At 42.2% G+C, this 21,376-nt stretch overlaps 1 protein-coding gene across 1 annotated transcript in view; it reads left to right on the forward strand.

Annotated features, from left to right (window-relative positions):
• The window catches only part of LOC136882437 (zinc finger protein 107), a 137,897-nt gene that overhangs the window by 34,093 nt on the left and 82,428 nt on the right, over positions 1-21,376 (forward strand). Inside the window, exon 3 of the mRNA XM_067155082.2 lies at positions 12,878-12,976. Coding sequence (XP_067011183.2) covers positions 12,878-12,976 — 99 coding nt within the window. The remainder of the gene's footprint in view (positions 1-12,877; positions 12,977-21,376) is intronic.

Here is a 21,376-nt window from a genome sequence, read left to right on the forward strand (position 1 = left end):
AAGGGGTCCAGCGCTTCAGAAAGTGAGGTTATCGGCCATAGAAAGACAAGGGCGACCCACGGCTTGGTTGCGGGGATCCAGAGGGTATCTACATGGGAAGTGAATAATAATTTAATAATAATTAAAATTAAGTCTGATAAAATATTAAATGTAAGGAACATACAAATATGAGGTACTCCATTTGTTTAAGCAACTATACATAACAGCTGACCAGCAGGTGACTGAATGCATTCACCATGTGAAGATTCTTCTTCTTAGGATGCCATATTCCTCCAAAAGTTGGCATTTCAATTGATTATGATTATCCATTGAAATGAAATGGCGTATGGCTTTTAGTGCCAGTAGAGTCCAAGGACATATTCGGCTCGCCAAGTGCAGGTCTTTTTATTTGACGCCCGTAGGCGACCTGTTCGTCATGAGGATGAATTGATGACGAAGACAACACATACACCCAGCCCCTGTGACCAAAGGCCAGCACGCTAAACATTTAGCCATGGAGCCGGACATGATTATCCATTAAACAGCAGTCCTAAAGATGTTCATCCAAACTAGTGGTGCAGGTCCTAGAGTCGCGAATTCCTTTGTCTTCCGACAAAACTCCTTGCTTCAATTCTTCCCTCACCGTGAGTTGGAGAAGTTCATATCGTTCAACTCTTCGATAGACGTCATAAGCATTATTCTTTGTGGAATTCCAGGTGGAGAATGCAGAAAAATGGTTTATCTCAAGGTAGTGAACTGGCGCAACCCCTTCTTAACATCTAACCAAATGATCAACCAATACCCAAAGAAATTCAGAGTTTCATCTTTGCTGACGACCTTGCTCGCACTGCTCAAGCACACAGTTTTGAAGAGATTGAGATGACTTTAACTAGCGCTTTGAAAGATCTTACCACATACTACAGGAATAAGCAGTTGAAGCAAAATCCCGCAGAACTCAAAATTGTGTTTTCCATGTGAAGAGAAAACAGGCCGCTAGATACCTGAACATCACATGTGGAGGGATCAAGCTGTTAGTTGTGAGACCCCAAAATATCTAGAACTGATCCTAGCCCTCGCAGAAACTTCATAACCATTGGTTCACGTACAGAAAAAGGGAAATAAAAGGAAGCAAGATGTCAAAGCCTGAAGGGCTGTGGGAATCAAAGTCCCAGTAAACATTGCACGCAGAGTAGCGGCATGCTCTGCCCTCCACACACACACACACACACACACGGATAGGGGATAGGGGGTCCTAACTGGCTTGCCGGCGGACTTGAGGGAAATAAAATACCTCTAGCAGACCAAACACACAACCCCTGTGGGAGGGGGACGCAGACGAAGATTACACCCACGGTATCCCTTGCCTGTTGTAAGAGGCGACTAAAAGGAGCAACCAAGGGATGATTGGGTTAGAAACATGAAACTATATGTGATTAGTACCACCACGCAGGGAACACCATGGGTCTCTGTTACTTGCGCGTAGTACCACTATGTTAGGTACCAAATAGGTTTTTGATTAGTAGCAATCAGGAGCACCTTGCGGTCAGGCTTTTACGGTACCTGTGATTAGTCGCACTATATGAGTGACACCAGGGTTCTGGCTTGCCTATGATTAGTACCCACTATATAAGGAACACCACGGGATAGTACGAGTCCCTGTGGTTAGTACACTTATGTGAAGAAAACCATAGGTTTGCGTTGCCTGTAAACGGTGCCGCTATGTGTGAAACACCATAGGTCTGTATTATATGTGCGTATTTCATTACCTGTGAGTAGTACCATAATGTGTGGAATACCGCGAGTCTACGATACATTTGATTAGTACCGCACCATGTAAAATACCATGATTCTACTTTCCATGCGATAAGTACCATTATGAGAGGCCGATCACCTATACTTTGGACCCCATTAGCTTGCAAGCATCATCAATTCAGTATTGAGCTCTAGAAGCAGTCCCTTGGTCAGTATTACTATTGTTTTCCATCAGTTTCTGAGACTGAGGCATTGCAGATCGGCTCCACTGATTGTTTTAACTTCACATCCATCCGTTCATTTTTCGTCCTCACGCTTTGAAGTCTGGTCAGTGGAAGATTTTGGATTTTTATTTTGTCATTGCATTTCGTCTCATTTCGTACCATCAGGGGCTGATGACCTAGATGTTAGGCCCCTTAAAACAACAAGCATCATCATCATCATCATCATCATCACTGGAAGCATTTAAAGATACAGTTCATTGGAGAAGGTGACGTAATGTAGTGATGATGTGGCGAGTGATAGTATAGAGTATTACAGTGTTCAATTGAATGAAGGTTGCTGGTGCGAGCTGTTGGTGATGTTGCAGCGGTCAGTAGAATGACGGCTGACAATGCATGATGTTGCGGTGATGTGAGCAGTCCATAGTAAAGTATTATCATTTAGACTTTCACGGCCCGTGTAATTATTCATGAGTTGTATTTTTGGGCTTATGCCGTGTAAATAATTATAAACACACTCAACATTTCAAAAGGATCCTTGCCTTTCTTCATCAGGAGACAAAAGAGAAGAGAAACGACGTATTGATGGTTGCTAGGAGAAAGCAACAAGGAAGCTTCAAATGGTGCCCAAAGATGTATAGGGGACGCCATTTTAGCCCAATGCTAGAGACAATGAATAGTAACAGCAAAGCATTACTCTCTAATGGTTCTGATTATAGGTAGCCATGATTCATGATTCAGTGAGGTTGTAACCTGTATCGCGGTTGAAATTATCTGGGTGTTTACGTATTTCAATCGCCTCCCTGATAATTCTTGGGCGATATTGCTTTATACGGGCAAGAACATCCACTTCTTGGAACAAGACGTCATGACCAGGTGTTAAGGCATGATCAGCAACAGCTGATTTATCAGGTTGGTTGAGTCTGATGCATCTGGTATGTTCTTTGATGCGAGTACACACCGTAAAGTAATTTAAAGTCTTGAAGAATTTCCAGGGGAATGTTACAAGTTTGACAAACATTCCTGCTATCGGGTATCTGTAAATGGAATGGATTACACTCCTGATGTTGGATCTTCAGCTGTTCAATCTCATTAGGCACTGGATCTCTGTACACTTGTTCTTTTCTCTCCCACCAAATATACTTCTGATAGTGTAAGGTTAGGAGAATATGTCTGGAATGGAGGTGGATGTGGCTCTGGAAATGCTTGTAGTGTTTGTTGTTTAAAGGGGCCTAACATTGAAGGTCATCGGCCCGCTTTGGAAATGTGGATGTGCTTTTTCCTAATGGAAGAACCTTTTCATTGGCACAGAACGGATCTGGTACTACTGTTTTCTTTTGCACCAGCTTCATGGGAGGAGGTTTATTGAATTCCTCCTGAAAACCATCCTTTCATTTTGTACTCCTAATTGACAATTAGGTACCATATGATCAGGGAAAATGCTCCACAACAAATGCTTTTTGTACCTCACTTCGAGCCATTGTTCTCCACTGCGCACTTTGACTGCTTTGGTGCCGAGCCAAGGTCAAACTGTAGCCCGGTTAATATCCTGCCCGCTCGCTTGTCTCCTGACTCGGTATTCTCAAGTTTCGGTATACTTTATTCTGGGGTATACTGTATTAAGAAAAGCATATGAGAGCACTTTATAGGCTATTGGCACGAGTGAAATACGTAGCAAATTGTTTGGATTCATCTTGATGCCCTTTTCATTTACTGGGTAATCAGAACAGTTTTCCAAGCAGCAGGTATGATACCGCTCACCCATATTTGTAATGATGGCTTATAGGCAGTCAGCCGGGAGTTCACCTCCGATCTTGAGCATCTCGGTGATGACTCCTTCGTACCCTGATGCTTTGTAATAGATTATAATACACTGACTTAGCAAATGTCATGGAATTGTCATGTAATATCATGTGAGACCTCCTCTGGCCCTGCGAACTGCAGTGAGATGCCGTGGAAGTGAGTCGACAAGACCCTGGTAGTCCTCTGGACGCAGGTGACACCAAATCGTTTGCAGAGCGGCCACCAATGCTGGTCTGTTCTTGGGTGCAGGATCCATGGCTCGGAGCCTGCGTTCCAGGACATCCCAGATACTCTCGATAAGGTTCATATCGAGGCTCCTGGGTGGTCATGGCAGTTGTTGGACCTCCGCTGCATGTTCCTGGAATCATTCCCGGGCGACGTGGGAGCGATGTGGCGGCGTGTTATCATCTTGAAACACCGCAGAACCATCTGGGCGCTGGAAGGCTAAAATGGGTGGAGATGGTCTCCGAGCAGCTCAACATACCGCGTACCATTCAAAGTCTCTGACAGAACAACTAGGGGGCCCATTCCATACCGGGAAAATGCACCCCAGACCATAACAGAGACACCAGCGCCCTGGATTACACCTTCGAGGGAGGCGGGATCTATCGCTTCATGTGCTCTGCGCCATACACGGTGCCTCCCATGGGCATGGCAGTTGAAATCGTGATTTGTCTGACCATATCATGTTACGCCATTGTTCCAGTGTCCATCCCTGGTGACTGGCGACAAATGCGCATCGTTGTGCCCGATGATGTTGGGTTAAAAGTGGCACCTGTGTCGGCGCCAGCTCCCATACCCCGTAGAACCCATGTTCGTATGGATTATCCACTGGGAGACGTGTCTAGCATGGACTGTGTTGAATTAAGCCCTGATTTGTTGCACGGTTGCCCCTCTGTCACTATTGACAATCCGTCTCAGATGTCGCCGGTCACGGTCATCGAGGGCGGCTGGACAGCCGGTTGTTCGTCTGTTGTGGATGGTGACACCCGCATTCAACCATTCACGATACAGCTGGACACGGTTGACATGTGAAGCCGAATTCCCGCACCTCTTCCTAAATCGCTTCCCATCCGTCGGGCACTGACCACCATACCCCGTTCGAATGGTGTCAGATCACGACCACATTCCATGTTAGACTTGTCACATGCACAGCCACTGCTGACAAGGTCTCCTATACAACTGCTGCTGGCACAGGGGGCGTGTGGTGCGCAGACAACACACCTGCGCATCAGTGCTCCGCTATCCCATGAGATTTGCTCGTCAGTGTGGATTTGAAATAGTACAAATCATTTGTGGAATACATTTTAGAGAGATGTGTCGAATCGACAGCCAGGGATACACCAGCTGGGTCCCAGAAGTACGTTAACTTTTATAACCTAATTTAATTTTGCACGTGCCTTTCTCCATTGCTGGAGCATGCAGTAGCATTTCTGTTGACTGCAATATAATTGGATATGATGTCATTCCCAGCAATCGAGACAAATACAGTCCGTTACCGTCACGCGGCCTTAATCCTTACTTGATCAGAGTACAGTGGTTTTGTCACTAACCAGATCTAAGCAGTCCAGACCAATGGCCTTGTCAGTAGCCGGACCTCACCAATCCAGACCATTGGCTTTGTCGCTAGCCACAGCTAACCTATCCAGACAAACGGTTTTGTCACAAGCTGGACCTAACCAGTCCAGACCAATGGCCTTGTCACTAGCCAGACCTAACCTATACAGACCAATGGCTTTGTCACTAGCCAAACCCAACCTATCCAGGCCAGCGGCTTTGTCACTGGCCGAACATAACCTATCCAGATGAACGGTCTTGTCACTAGCTGGACCTGACCGGTTCAGACCAATGGTTTTGTCACAAGCTGGACCTCACCTGTCCAGATGAATGGTTTTGTCACTAGCCAAACCTAACCTATCCAGACCAATGGTTTTGTCACTAGCCTGACCTAACTTATCTAGACCAATGGTTTTGTCACTAGCCGGACCTAACCAATCCAGACCAATGGCGTTGTTACTAGGTAGACTTAACCTATCCAGACCAATGGTTTTGTCACTAGCCAGACCTGACCAGTCCTGACCATTGGCTTACTCACTAGCGGGACCTACTCTATCCAGAGCAATGGTTTTGTCATTAACCTCCAGAACAATGGTTTTTTCACTAGCTGGACCTAACCCAACCAGACGTATGGTTTTGTCACTATCCAGACCTAACCAGTCCAGAGGAACACTTTTGTCTCTAGCCAGACCTAACCTATTCAAATTAATGGTTTTGTCATTAGCCAGACCTTATCTATCCAGAGGAATGCCTTTTTCTCTAGCCGGACCTAACCTATCCAGACCAATGGTTTTGTCATTAGCCTGTCCTAACGTATCTAGACCAATAACCGGACCTAACCTATCCAAACCAGTGGCATTGTCACTAGCCGGACCTAACCATTCCAGATCAATGGCTTTGACACAAGCCAGACCTAACCAATCAAGTCCAATGGTTTTGTCACTAGCCACAACTAACCAGTCCAGACCACTGGCATTGTCACTAGCCAGACCTAACCTATCAAGGCAAGTGGTTTTGACACTAACTGGACCTACCCTATCCAAACCAATGGTTTTGTCATTAATTGGACCTAACCTGTCCAGAGCAATTGTTTTGTCACAAGCCAGACCTAACCAGTCCAGACCCAACGGCTTTGTCACTAGCCGGACCTAACCTATCCAGACCAGTGTCTGTTTGTTCCAACACACAGTTCGGAATGCATTCAGAACCGATACCAACAGCTGTGAATGCACAAGCTCTTATGATTACCATTCAGAACCAATTCGTTATTGCAGCGCGTTTGAACGCAAATAGAGTCGTCCTGTGCGTAATCAGCGCCATCTACAGACAGCTGGTGAAACTAGTCATTTATTTGGCTTTACTGCAACTACAATAGCAATAGATTTAACTGACGGTGGGTTTTATAAATGTAATACGTTACAGTATTAATATTGTAATTTCGTAATAAATGAAACTTATTTCATTTTAGAGTGGGATTTCGGATTACACAAATACCAAGTTTTACACGGCATATTAATTCTGACGTAATCCAACCCATCATGGTTGGCACAACACTCTTTCCCCTGCCAGAATTTCCTCCCCATAGCAATTCTACATTTCCCCCTGCATTTCTCCACTTACCAATTTTTTTTTTTTTTTTTTTGGAAAATATGAACTTAATGCTTCATGTCTGTCTTAAGTACCCTTCTTTCCCTTTTCTCTCCCCTTGCTTCAATGTTAATTTCTAACATAACTGCGATATAATCACTTTTTTGACGATTGAACGTTGCACTAACACATCAAACGTTTTCAGCGATGTTAGGATAGGAAAAGACTAGGAACGAGAAGTTAGCGGCTGTTGCCGTAGGTAAGGTGTGAAAATTGGAAACCACGGAAAATCATCTTGAGATCTGCCGACAGTGGTGTTCGAACTCTTAACACCTGAATGTAAGCTCATAATCGTGCGACCCTAACCGCACGGCCAACTCACTGGATAGTATGTATTTATTACTTTTAGATATTTTAGAAGCACATACAGTCTTGTATTATCAGATCACAAACTCTCAGAAATAAAATAAGTAAGCTTTAAAGTTGATGGTAAAGTTACATAGTTGACTCATTCCTACTGTAGTGGATTAGAGCGTACCGAGGTGTTTTCAGTCTCCTTAACGTGTCTTCTAAATCGCGTAATTTCGTGCTCTACCGTCAGTGTGCATTTATGTTCCAAGACCACAAAGAAAACAACAATTTTTCCCATTTTCTACTTTATGCAGTTTCAAACGGCTCGCCATTATATTATTGGTCTACTTCAGATACGGGACAATGATGCGTAAGTCAGAAGTTTTCTTTGCTTTATTGTGATGTTCGAAATTGAGACATCGGAAATAAGCTCAACAAATCGTAATACTTGCCTGCACGGAGGTATACTGATAAAGTTTTAATCAGGATTGAAATCTTGTGAAAAAGATGTAGTATCAAGTTAAAAATTCAGTATTATAGGCCCAATCTAATTATAAAGATTGAATTATTATTAAAAAATAATTTTCATTCTTTATTCTTGAATGTTCATCCTCATGTCTTGAACTCTCCTCAAAACAGGACACTGTCACCATCCATATCACTCATTTTCCCTACTTTATTAGAAATGTAAGTTTAACTTGCGGCAAATACTTTAGTTTCCCAACGACACTTCCGATTGAGCTAAGCAGATTTTAGTGCCCATGACCACAATATCTAGTTCTCGCTCTGGACCAAGAACTGCTTTCACCGGTTCGAAACTTTTCCAAATCAGTTTGGAATTATGTTAGAACAGCAAGCTGGAAGTTCAGAATCGTTCAGAACCAATTCTCATTTATGTTGGAATGCCCGTTGAGTTACTACGCATGAGCAGACAGTCCAGTTCGATTCGGAATGGTGTTGGAACAAACCCTTTGTCTCTAGCTGTACCTAACCTATCCAGACCAATGGTTTTGTCATTAGCTGGACCTAACATATGCAGAATAATGGCTTGGCACTAGCCGGACCTAACCTATCCAGACCAGTGGCTTTTTCACTAGCCACAACTAACCTATCCAGACCGATGGTTTTGTCACCAGCTGGACCTAAGCAGTCCAGACCAATGATTTTGTCAAAGGCCGGACCTAACCCGTCCAGACCAATGCCTTTGTCAATACCCAGACCTAAACAGTCCAGACCAATGGCCTTGTCACTAGCCATACCTAACCTATACAGACAAATGGCTTTGTCACTAGCTGGACCTAACCTATCCAGACCAATGGTTTTTTCATTAACTGAACCTAACATATCCGGAGCAATGGTTTTGTTACAAGTCGGACCTAGCCTCTCCAGACTAATGGCTCTGTCACTAACCGGACCTAAGTTATCCAGACCAATGGCCTTGTCACTAGCTGGACCTAACCTATCCCGAGCAATGGTTTCTTCATTAATCAGAACTCACCAGTCCAGACCAATGGCTTTGTCTGTAGTGACCCTAACCTATGCAGACCCGTGGCTTTGTCACTAGCCAGACCTACCCTATCCAGACCAATGATTTTTGTCTTTAACCGGACCTAACCTATCTGGAGCTATTGTTCTGTCACAAGCCAGACCTAACCAGTGCAGACCAATGGCTTTGTCACTAGCAGGACCTAACCTATCCAGACCAGTAGCATTATCACTAGCTGGACCTAACAGACCAGACCAATGGCCTTATCACTAGCCAGACCTAACCTATCAAACCAGTGGCTTTGTTACTAGCCAGATCTAATCTATCCAAAAGAATGCCTTTGTCTCTAGCCGGACCTAACCTGTACAGACCACTAGCCGGACCTAACCTATCAAACCAATGGCTTTGTCACTAGCCAGACCTAACATATCGAAACCGGTGGCTTTGTCACTAGTCGGACCGAACCTATCCAACAATTGGTTATGTCATCAGCCAGATCTAATCTATCCAGAAAATGTCTTGTCACTAGCCAGACCTAACCAGTCCAGGCCAATGGCCTTGTCAATAGCCAGACCTAACCAGTCCAGGCCAATGGCCTTGTCAATAGCCAGACCTAACCTATCAAACCAGTGGCTTTGTCACTAGCGGGACCTACCCTGTCCAGACAAATGGTTTTGTCACTAGCTGGACCTAACCTATCCAGACCAGTGGCTTTTTCACTAGCCACACGTAACCTATCCAGACCGATGGTTTTTGTCACCAGCTGGACCTAAACAGTCCAGACCAATGGTTTTGTCACTGACTGGACCTAACCAGTCCAGACCAATGCCTTTGCCACTAGCTGGACCTGACTAGTCCAGACCAGAGGCTTGGTCACTAGCCAGACCTAACGTATCCACACCAGTGGCTGTGTTGAGAGCCAGACCTAACCTATACAAATGGCTTTGCCACTTGCAGACCTACCCTATCCAGACCAATGGTTTTGTCATTAACCAGATCTAACCTATCCAGAGCAATTGTTTTGTACAAGGTGAACCTAACCATTGCAGACCAGTGGCTTTGTCATTAGCTGGACCTAACTCATCCAGAGCGATGGTTTTGTCATTAACTGGACCTAACCTATCCGGACCAGTGGCTCTGTAGCTAGCTGGCCCTAACCAGTCCAAATCAGTGGCTTTGATACTAGGTGGAACTAACCTATCAAGACCAGTTTCTTTGTCACTAGCTGGACATAACCTATCCAGACCAATGGCTTGTCACTAGCCCGACCTAACCCTCCAGACCAATGGTTTTGTCACAAGTCGGGCCTAACCTATCCAGAGCAATAAGTTTGTTATAACCAGACCTAACTTATCCAGACCAATGGCTTTGTCACTATGCGGACCTAACCTATCTAAATCAGCGGCTTTTTCTCTAGCTGGCCCTCACCAGTCCGGACCATTGTCTTTGTCACTAACCAGACCTAACTTATCCAGACCAATGGTTTTGTCATTAACTTGACCGAACCTATCCAGAGCAATAAGTTTGTTATAACCAGACCTAATATATCGAGAACAATGGCTTTGTCACTATGCGGACCCAACCTATCTAAATCAGCGGCTTTTTCTCTAGTTGGACCGAACCTATCCAGACCAATGGCTTTGTCACTTGCCTGACCTAACCTATCCAGGCCCATGGCTTTGTCAGTAACTGGACATAACATATCCAGACCAGTGGCTTTGTCATTAACCGGACATAACCTATCCAGGCCAATGGCTTTGTCACTAGTCAGACTTGACCTATCCAGAGCAATGATTTTCTCATTAACCAGACCTAACCAGTCCTGACCAATGTCTTTGTCACTAGCTGGTCCTAACCTATCGAGACCAGTGCCATTGTCACCAGACCAAACCAAACCCCACGGCACTACAGCCCTTGAAGGGCCTTGGCCTACCAAGCGACCGCTGCTTAGCCCAAAGGCCTACAGATTATGACGTGTCGTGTGGTCATGATCGCTACTTGAACCGGAATCGAACACGTGTTGTCTCTTTTGCGACTGCTGAACATTCGCATCAGCTGCGCCCGAGCCCTGTACATTTGAGCCTGCCTTCCTCTAACGGTGGGGGCCGGTAATTTGTTATAGATATTTTAGCGGAAAAAAATATTAGAAAAATTATCGAATAGAACTCTGGTCTATGCAGTTTGGACGGAAATCATGAACTGAGCCTGTATTACGGATGTGTACGTTAATAAATGTTGTGTAACTCGCGGTATAGAGACACTGCATTCGTGAAGGAAGTACTCAAGATTGGGGATAATAAATCAGGTCAAAGTTCTAAAATGTCAATAGAGAGGTCTGTTCCGTATCATAATCTCTAGGAATCCCTTCTATAGCAATATTATTACATCCAAGAGACGATTAGGCAATGAGCTAAAGCTTCAGTGCGAAGCTATTAGGCGTTAGGTCGTTCTTGCCCGGACATAAGCTTTGTTCTTTATGATGCAACTCGTGGATGACACATTGGTATTGGGAGAATATAGATGAAAAAGTTCACATCAGAGGGCAGACTCATCCAGAATACGCTGCTGTAAAGGAAATAAACCTCTGCAGGCAGGCAACTGAGAAAAAAACTATAATTTGAATCGGCTGATATATCCGCGTTCTCTGCCGAGCAAGTGACTTGTAGCCGCAGATCTCGCCGCATCGCTCACTGAATGGGTTAAAACACAAACAGCTTCAATCGTAACCACTAGATCGCAGTACAGTACACGTGTGTACCTTGCGAGCAGTGCTCTGCCCTCCACGCTGACAGGTTAACAATAATATCGGACAGCTAAACATTAAGTGCAAAATTGTACTGGTTTAGTGTTATCACGAACAAGGCATAACAGAGTATCTTGAACTTCTAGTGTTCTACTGCTCGTTCCTAATCACTTAACATTGGGGCTTACCACTCGGTTGCTATGGAGTATGTTGGTGGTGGTTATTGGTTTAGGAGCAAGTACAACTAGGCAATCATCCATATTAAGATTAATCAGAGTGAGAAAATGGAAGGGGTCCGATACTTCGAGAAATTAAGGTATTGGCCAAAGAAAGTGAAGGGCGATGCACGGCGTGAAAATGAAAGACTTCCTAGGCCTCGTGACCTAATACAGTCTGGGTCAGAAACAAACAAGCGTTGACCAAGGGAGGTCAGATAAGAGATGAAAGTGAGAAGCGTGGAAGCAGGACCCCGTGGTCGCCAACCGACGTCCCATATTAAGAGCCCCTAGGGCCCCTTTTAGTCACCTCTTATGACAGGCGGGGTTACTGTGGGTATTATTCTACCACCACCACCACCACCACCACCACCACCACCACCACCACCACCACCACCACCACCACCACCCATAGGGGTAAATTCCAGGAAGTTTGTGACGTCATGCGGAATCAAGTACTCTCACGCTCATGTTCGACACTACGTGACAGTCAAACTCCCAGGTAACCGTTGCAATTATGCTGACATTAATTGAAGATTTATCATTTAAATTAACAGTTTTACAGTATTTACGTTTTAATTTGGAGCACGCAATAACTCAAATATGAATTATGTAACTAGCACATATGTTAGCCGGGTGGTCAGTGCTCACATAGGAGGAACTCTGTACTCAGTTCGGTCCTCTTTGATAATACTCGCTGTGAACGTCCTCTTGATAGCCAAGTCCGACACAGTTGTTTGCCAGTTCGAGTCCCATTGTTGGGAGAGTTAGTGGTATAAAATTCCTAATTACTAGATTGTGTGCCAAAAGCTTTGGATTGAATTCCAAACCTCTCGTCAGTTTTTGCATGGCGTAAAAGCAAGTTACATTGTTAATGGTGATTCATTCATCGGATGGAGATGTTAAACCTAGAGCAGACCTCTTGGCTAAATTCGACAGTTGTAACCAACTCCGTCACTGAAGATGGTGTGCATAAATAGATGAAACCTGTATCAAGAAATTTTCTCCGACAATATGCAGACAGGTGTCTTTTTTTTTTTCCCCCCCAAATCTCTGCATTATATTGATCTAAGGTAGAATCTTGAAGAAAGCTGTAGTGTTGTTTCTGACATTCAGAAAAAGAAAGTGTTTTGAAAGTGACATGTAATTCACTTGTGATAATGTTGCTTTGTTATTTTCACAGCAGTCACGAGGAAGGGTCCGGTCTGTGGAGAGCAGTCAGCAGTGGAGATCACACTCGGAAGATTCCTCTACCAAATACACTGGCGGTTACCAGAAATGGGTATGGAAGTGCTTGCCTTTGAGGTTAACAGTTATAAGTACCACATGTATCGCAAACTAATCTACACTCACTACAGAGACTATTTTTGTAGTCAGCCTCGGTGTATCAGTGATAGTACGTAGTTGTAATCTGGCCCAGATAGTTGATTTTTGAAAGGTAATCGAAAATCTCAATACTCCATGTCATTTTTGATGGCTAATTATACACTCAGCATGAGATACTGTCCAGAAAAGTTCATTGCTAGATGACAGCGATTAGAACGTCTGTAGGGCTAACCGAAAACTAGTTAACATGTTGAGTGCCAAGCGACCCCATTTGGGTACGTGAGAGTAGTCAAGTTTTTTAACTTCACGTCACCATATGCGGTCGTATGTTCGTTCAAAATCGAAAACCGTGCGAACCCACTTGGGTGCGCAGTAAGTGCGTGTTTTGAAATATATAAAGTCTCTTCCTGCCATCTGTTGGCCGTCTATTTAAGTACGTGCGTAGTCCACCTTTCATTCGTCAATTCCTGTTTTGGCGCAACCCCATATGGGTATGTCAAGAGTGCTTTGTAGGATAACAAAATCCTTGTCTATCTCACACACGGATTGTTTATGTAAGTGTGCAGTGCTGTGAGTTTCCTTTTCCTTTAAGTCACTATGAGTAAATCGAGCAGTAAAAGACTTAGTGCAGATAGTCTGGACGATATAAATTGAACAAGTCAGACAATGATGATGTAGACGAAGTACAGTAGAAGTCTGCTACAGCGAGAATTCATAACAGTGAAAAATTTACTCACTATAACAGATTATCGTTATATCCGATTTTTTGTAAAAGTCGGCAAAACCCCCATACACATTAAAAACAGTATGAAACGGCAATCGGTTTGTTCAAAACTTGCATCTTCATGGATAATATCCACTCTATGGCTTACTTGTATGTTATTTTTTGAAATCTGATACTACGTGAAAGTGTATGTTTAATTTCATTCTGAAAAAATTATATTGCCGTATTTCTCCAAATCCAGTTTCCTTCAAAAATTTTTAATCAGTCTTAAAAAGTGCTTTGTAAAATCATATGAATGCCTTTCTTATATAGTATGCATTTTAGACTATTTTTAGACGCCGAACATTGGCTTTAGTTATGGTGTATTATTCTGTGTCTGCCAAATTATTCTTTATTTCAGTGGGTTTAATAACAATTAACTTAAAATTGGCATCATAATATCAAAGAGAACCCGTTGGAAATTTGCTAGCAATACCTATTCCACGCATCTCTACAATACGATCATACATACATACATATCCCACGTCGTTCCATCTTAAGCAATGGGTCGGCGAATGAGGCTTCTCCACCAGTTGTGGTCTCTGAACTTCTCTCCTTCTTCGATGCTTTCCAAAGTATGTCCTCACTGTTGAATGTCAGTATTCACCCTGTCCTTGTACCTGAGTCTTGGTCACCCTCTTGGTCTTTTGTCTTCAAGTTTTAGATCATCCATCACGAAAATATCCTTGCTTACTGTAAAACTGTTACTTTCACTCAGCGTCAAATATAACTGGCTACCGCTACATGCACGTCTCACTTGCCGGCTTTGGCCCACCACAGCGGCTAGCGATGTATAGGCCTAATTGCGAACGTTGAAGATTAACGAACGAGTTTATTGCACCGCGGTATCACAATTCCACCCTTGCGTTTTTTGTGCACATACCTCACAATTTCATCTGCGACTTCTTTAAAGCGTCCATGTTGCGGACCACTGAATGCATTTTTTTGTGCAGTACGCATTTTTAAGCAATCTTTGTCTTCACGCCAACGCCGAATATTGGCTTTAGTTAGACCTATGCCATATTTTCTTGCGGCTGCACGATTATTCTACATTTCCCAGTGTTTAATAACAATTAACTTAAAATTGGCATCATAATGTCAATGAGCACCCATTGAAAATTTACCGGCAATACCTGTTCCACGTATCTTTACAGTACAACGATGCATCATGAAAATATTCCTCTATCTATAAATGAAACTTAATTTTACTAAGCGTCAGGTGCAGTAGACGTGTTATAACTCTGTTACTGAGTAGCCATGGCCTTTCTAAGAATTCAAAGGCTCGTTTTTTTTTTTTTTTTAAGCCATTCTGCAGATTTGAGAAACGATTGTGTAGAGGCTAATAGAATGTCTGGGCCAATGTCCTTCGATGTTGGGCCCCTTTAAACAACAAGCAACAAGCACAAGCAATAGAATGTCATTCTCTCCTCACTATTTTCCAAGATCTAGTGACGTTACACATAGGCACTGTATACACTGTACAACCGGTCGCCGCGGCTAGCGATGTATAATAGAGACGGTCGTATATCGTTAACGAGTTTTGTGTACACGCGCGAGGGGGGGGGTGAAAAGTAGCAGCGTGGTTGCTGCGGTAGTTGCAAATGGTGCGAATGCAAGACGAACTTTGATTTTTCTATGAGATTCTGGGGGGAAAATAATTGTCGTCTTTTATTCGGAGAAATACGGTATCACTCCACAGGCTTCTGTGGCAAACATTTCAGTTTTCTTCTTCAAACGGCATCACCTAACCTAACCATATATGGATCATGAAAACATATTTCAAACGTACGTAGAGAAATGATAACCTCCTCGCTAAAATTTGCATGGGAATAGCCATTCCGAAATTTAACAAACGCGAGAAAATATAAACTATCCTCTGAAATAAGTGATGTACTTTGCCATATCTAGATGTGTATCACATTCTTACTTAATTTCAGAATATAACATTAAAAATTAAGAGACCGTTTACTTCTGTCTTTAATTTTTAAAAGTTAACAACTGCTATCGGCCACGTTATTTACGCATTATTATGCAAACGTGTTATCCTCTTTCATTTCGAATTTCCTTTTGAGAACAGCAGTCGATGGGTATTACTAATCACCTCCAATATCGCCTTCGAAAGTCGACGAGAGATCTCACAAATGCTCATAGCGAGAAAACTATACTGTACCGAAGATGATCGATCGCATTTTGAGGCAAACATTTCAGTTTTTCTTATTCAAACAGTCATGTAACATAACTTCACCGTACTATATTTATCGTGAATACATATGTATTCCTAGCGCCAATAGAAAATACCCTTCTCGCTATAAATTTACTTTATAATAGCCTTTCTGAAATTTAACAGACACGAGAAAATAGAAACTAACCTCAAAATCAATGATGCACACTGCCATATCTTGAGGTGTATTCCATTCTTAATTCATTGTAGTATTTAGCATCAAAATTAAGTGATCGTTTTCTCAGTATTTTTAACGAGTTAACAAATGTTAATACCAATATATATGGACCGTTATTGGACATTATAAATCTTCCAGCCAACTCATTCCTGGTTGCCAGCGTTTCGCCCCCGTGTGCTAGTCTGGGCTCGTCAGTTGGTACCTGGCACACCTACCAATACGCTGGCCAGTGCATACCGTGGAGGCCACTGCGTAGGCCAATTGTTGCCACCGGCAGTGCCAATGCACTATGAGAGATTTTGTCTCATTACCAAAATTAATGCCTGCTTGGCCATTAGATGATATAGATGTTGATTCCCATAGGGAATCTGAAATATTTGTTCCGAATGAGTAAATTTATAATACCAATATATATGGTCCGTTATTGGACACGTTATTTACGCATTTATTACGCAAAAAGTTCTTTCATTTTGAATTTTCTTTTCGGAACAGCAGTTCCTTCGAATGTCTGCGAGAGAACTCGCTAGTGGACATAGTGCGGGCAACTATACCGAAGGTGATTGATCGCATGCAACGTAATCGCTGGGGTGCATAAATATCGCCAAAGGAAAAAATCGCTCGTAATGACGGATGCGTCGGTAATAGGGCTCTCGCTATAACCGAAGGATAATACACAGTTTAATATAGGAATTTTGAAAAAATTGTCGTTATAGCGGGGCTCTCGTTATATGCCGTACTCACTATAGTGGACTTCTACTGTATATACTGTAATTACAGTGATTTTGAACCCAGTACACAGCAAATAGCGGTTTCGCACATCATCCACATTGATGAATTACAATCTTCAACATACACTTCCCTACTCTGGGATTCCAAGCCACGTGTTGCAGCACTTTTGATTGACTTCAACTGTCTTCAACGATGTAGTAACTGGTTTCCCATATTGCACAATCATCACTGCTAGGTTCTCTTACCCGGATTAAAAGTTATACAAACATAATTATAAACATATTCCCTAACTACAAATTCTTCTTATAATATTATTGTATTACATCCTAATTTACCAAATTCACATGATTTTCACTACTTTATATAACATTTATACGAAAATTTCCTAACCTAAAACTGGAAGATCGTCATTTACAAACATTTCCTGACCTACAATCGGGGATCGTACTTTTGTACGGCTCCAGTACGAACAAGCTAACACGTCTCTCATAACCAATGGCATATAACGCATCCCTGCAAAGGAAAAGGTAAGCATGACCGAGCGTCAGGACAGTAAAAACTGTATAAGTGCAACCCCATATGGGAGCGCGTGTACGTGTACAATTTGTAACGACCAATACGACCCCATACGGGGTCGCAATATTTTACCTAATATACATAATAAGTTAACCTAATATATCATAAATATATCTTCATTTCTGCGATTACTTGCTTGATTAAGCCTGTGAATGTTTTGGCACCAGGGAGTAACTCGATGTTATTAGCTCACTGCACTAGAAGGCAATCCTATGAATTTTAGTCTGGCATTCAGCGTGTTAAATATCTTTTCATTTTATATGAAACACTTATGTCTGGTAGGGATTTACCATATTTTCTTGCGTAATTAAAACTCTTTTCTGACAAAAAATACAGGCGAAAACTTTGGATGCGTAAATTATTTGAGGAATTCAGGTATTAAGAAAATTATTTACAATTCATTTTAATTTTAAAAGATACGTCAGATATAATATATACGCAATTAGTTCAACTCATTTGCTGTTAATCATCATTTGGCGTGAAATTCCGGTGTGATTTTTTTTTTGAAAAGTCAAATAGGGAACATCAGGTAACTTGGACACTTGGGTTTGAAGTATGGTACAGACACTGGAAAACATTGTTCCTGTTACGAGCTGACAATACGACCTGAAGTGAAATAAACGTACTAATAAAAATACAATTCATGAAAGTACATAATAATGACATATCGGAAAAAAAACCTGTCGAACACAAGAAGGACCAGGCATTGAAGGAGGGACCCCTGCTATATTTCCCCAAACCATTAATATCCAATCTTGTATGAGTGATATGTCCATTCACCCCTTTTGTTGGGTACGAATGTGAATCCTTCATGGTAATTTTACTTTAGGCATTGTTTATAGTTTTAGAACAACATAAATGCAAGCTTTCTGCCATCAACTGTTACAGCAAGCTTTGCCATACATTTTTCATTTTTGCTTCTGGTAGCGTGTGTGATAATGCTCGATGTCCCTTTCTTATTGATTGTTAGACTTTGTTGCGTATGCAAGCAAATTATTCCTTCACTTTATGCTTCTCAATCACAAAGCGATGTAAATCATTTACTTTTTGGTTGAAATCATTTAATATTTTGTGGCATATTCTTGTTCCTCGTCGAAGAGAAAGTCCATTTCTCTTCATAAAGTGAATCATCAAGCCTCGGCTAGCCTTCAAATCCGAGACACTGATTCCATGTGCAGCAGCTGTTTCTTGTCCTTTAAAATACAGCATTTTGTGAGAAACGGCATATCCAATGTTGCGTAACTAAATCATACATTTAAGCAGATTCTCCCGTAATTTCGGAAACTTGCCGCTTCTTTTGTCTGCAAAATGCTTTGCGAGACTTGTTGGTCGCTGACGTGCAGTACCGCACGTTACATGTGGACACTGAATACTTGCGGCCCACTGCCCTATTCTCATATATTTTGGAGTAACTGATCACCGTGAGTTTATATGATACAGTATCACTTGAATACTTGCTGACTGTGGAAAAGCAAACAATTTGTAATCACATGAAGTGCATGTCCCCTACCCGAAACACTCGTCAAATAAGGTCTACCACTAGTCACTGCTGGGCTGATTCTCTCACTGAACTAGTGCAGTGGTATTTTCTACCGGCTGATAACAGTATGTTGTCCGGTATTTGGAAAGCCCGATTTTGCAATAGGAAGGCTGCTACCTGAGTCTTTATTTCGAAATGCATCCGGAGCTGTGTGATGGATGTTCGAAGAAGTGGGCACGTCAAATACGTGAACATTTCTTTTTTCTCCACTTTGGACCCAAAACTATTGGATACATAAATTATGCAAGGGCATTAATTATGCAAGAAAATATGGTAATGCTGCCTAAAATGCCTATTTCAGATCTTTGCAACTTAACTGTTAGCCTGAACCAATCGTTTATCGCAATTTACTACATCATCATCATCACCATCAATATCCCACTCCAGTTGCCCGGGTGTGGTTAACAAGCCTCTTCCAATCCTTTCTGTCCTTCCACTTTTCCTGCTCCATTACTTCCTCTACATCCAATCCAGCTTCTCTGATATCCTTCCAAATCTGATCCACCCTCCTTCTTCTCGGTCTTCCAACTGGTCCTTTTCCCTTAACTTATCTTTCCATTCCTTTCTTGCTACCCGTTCCTTTCCCATTCTTTTTACATGTCCGAACCATGTCAGTCTTGCTTCTGTATGTTCTGTACTAATGGTTCTATATTTAGTTCTTTTCTGATTTTAATATTTTGAATTCTATCTCTTCTTGTCTTTTTAACCGATGTTCTTAAACAATTCATTTCTGCTGCTTGGATCTTACTATTTTGTCTCTTATTAGTTACCAGCGTTTCTAGTCCGTGTGTTGCAGAAGAACAGTATTACATATGTAACTTATTGTATGCTGCAATTTTCCAAAAATGGAATAAAACCTTTGAAAACATGCTTCCAGGTATTGTAAAGTCTCTGCAGCCTATACAGTTGATCCTGACTTATACATATATCAAGGGGAAGAGAAAAAACTATGTGTAACTCAGAAATACTTAGAAATCAGACTTACATAGTACATCACATATTTACTGAAAAACCAATGGAATAGACCTACATGTGTAAATCCTTGCAAATAATAAATGCATTAAGAGAGAAAATATTATTTTGAACTTGGTCCAGCCTTAAAGAAATCAGATAGATTGGCTTGTTTCACTTTTCTTGCATTAAGAGTATAAACCTCCTTTTGCAAACTTAGTAATTAATTCAAAGCATTTTCACTACAACGTTTCGCACTGATGTAACGCCTACACACATCGATTGAACTTAACACTTCACTCAGTTCAGGTGTTTCAAGATTCAAGTCGTTATCTCCATCACTGTCACTATCGCTTGTATCTGGTCCATCACAACCGTGTTAACATACATCAGCAGTAATCTCTTCATCCAGTAACTCTCCACATACAGCCAGTTTATCATCGAAATGCACGAAAGTATCGAATTCTACACCCTCCGGTAGCGTTAGCTCATTGCCAGACAAAATTTTGTCCCAAGAACCATCACTTTCTGAACCACTACCTTTTCATCTAGGGTATAACTTTTCATTTTTACTGTCCTCCATGGTTAATCAAAAGCAACTGAATGCCAAAACTACTGTTCGACAGTAAACACCAGATACCAGCACCGTGGACATTTTACTTTTCCGTTGTTTCCACAAAAGAAATTCTCATATTCAAACAAATTTACTGTATTTTCTTTTGTTTCCACACCGAAACCGCCCACTTTGCTTGTAATGTATCAATCTTGGGCGGCATTGTGAAGGTCAGAAACGACGAAGGTAGAGGAAGAGCGAGATAGAGAGCGAAGGGGACTCGCTCGGTTGACCTTTCTTACGCTGCCAATAAGTAAGGCTCAACAATGTCACTCTTTGTCTTCTGTTTCAGCACCGAAACCCGAACGCTCTACTTCCGCCAACGCCGACAAAGAGGAAGCATGTGCTCATTACAATTACAATTACGCACAACTCGGTTATATTTCACTGACACTTAATACGTATAACAGCGAATTACGTATAAATGGATTACGTAAAAATAAGGTTTAATTTTCACGCTTTTAACTTACATTTTGCTGGGACCTAACGGAAATTACGTCCAAATACGAATTACGCAGAACAGAGTTGCGTATAAAGCAGGTTCAACTGTATTTCATTAATGTGTGTCCACGCGCGCGCACTATTTCTTGCTGGTGCTTGCGGTCTAGGCATAGCCAGCCGCTCTCTTTCCTGGGGACCACAGGTTTGATTCCTTTCAGGCCAGCAATTTTTACCTGGATCTGACTGTTGGTTCGAGGTCCACTCGGCTTACACGAGAACAGTTGAGGAGCTATCTGACTTTGAGATAGTAGCCCCAGTCTAGAAAGCCAAGAATGATGCATTGT

The sequence above is a fragment of the Anabrus simplex genome, chromosome 10 (assembly GCF_040414725.1).
Source record: "Anabrus simplex isolate iqAnaSimp1 chromosome 10, ASM4041472v1, whole genome shotgun sequence".
NCBI classification, from domain to species: domain Eukaryota; kingdom Metazoa; phylum Arthropoda; class Insecta; order Orthoptera; family Tettigoniidae; genus Anabrus; species Anabrus simplex.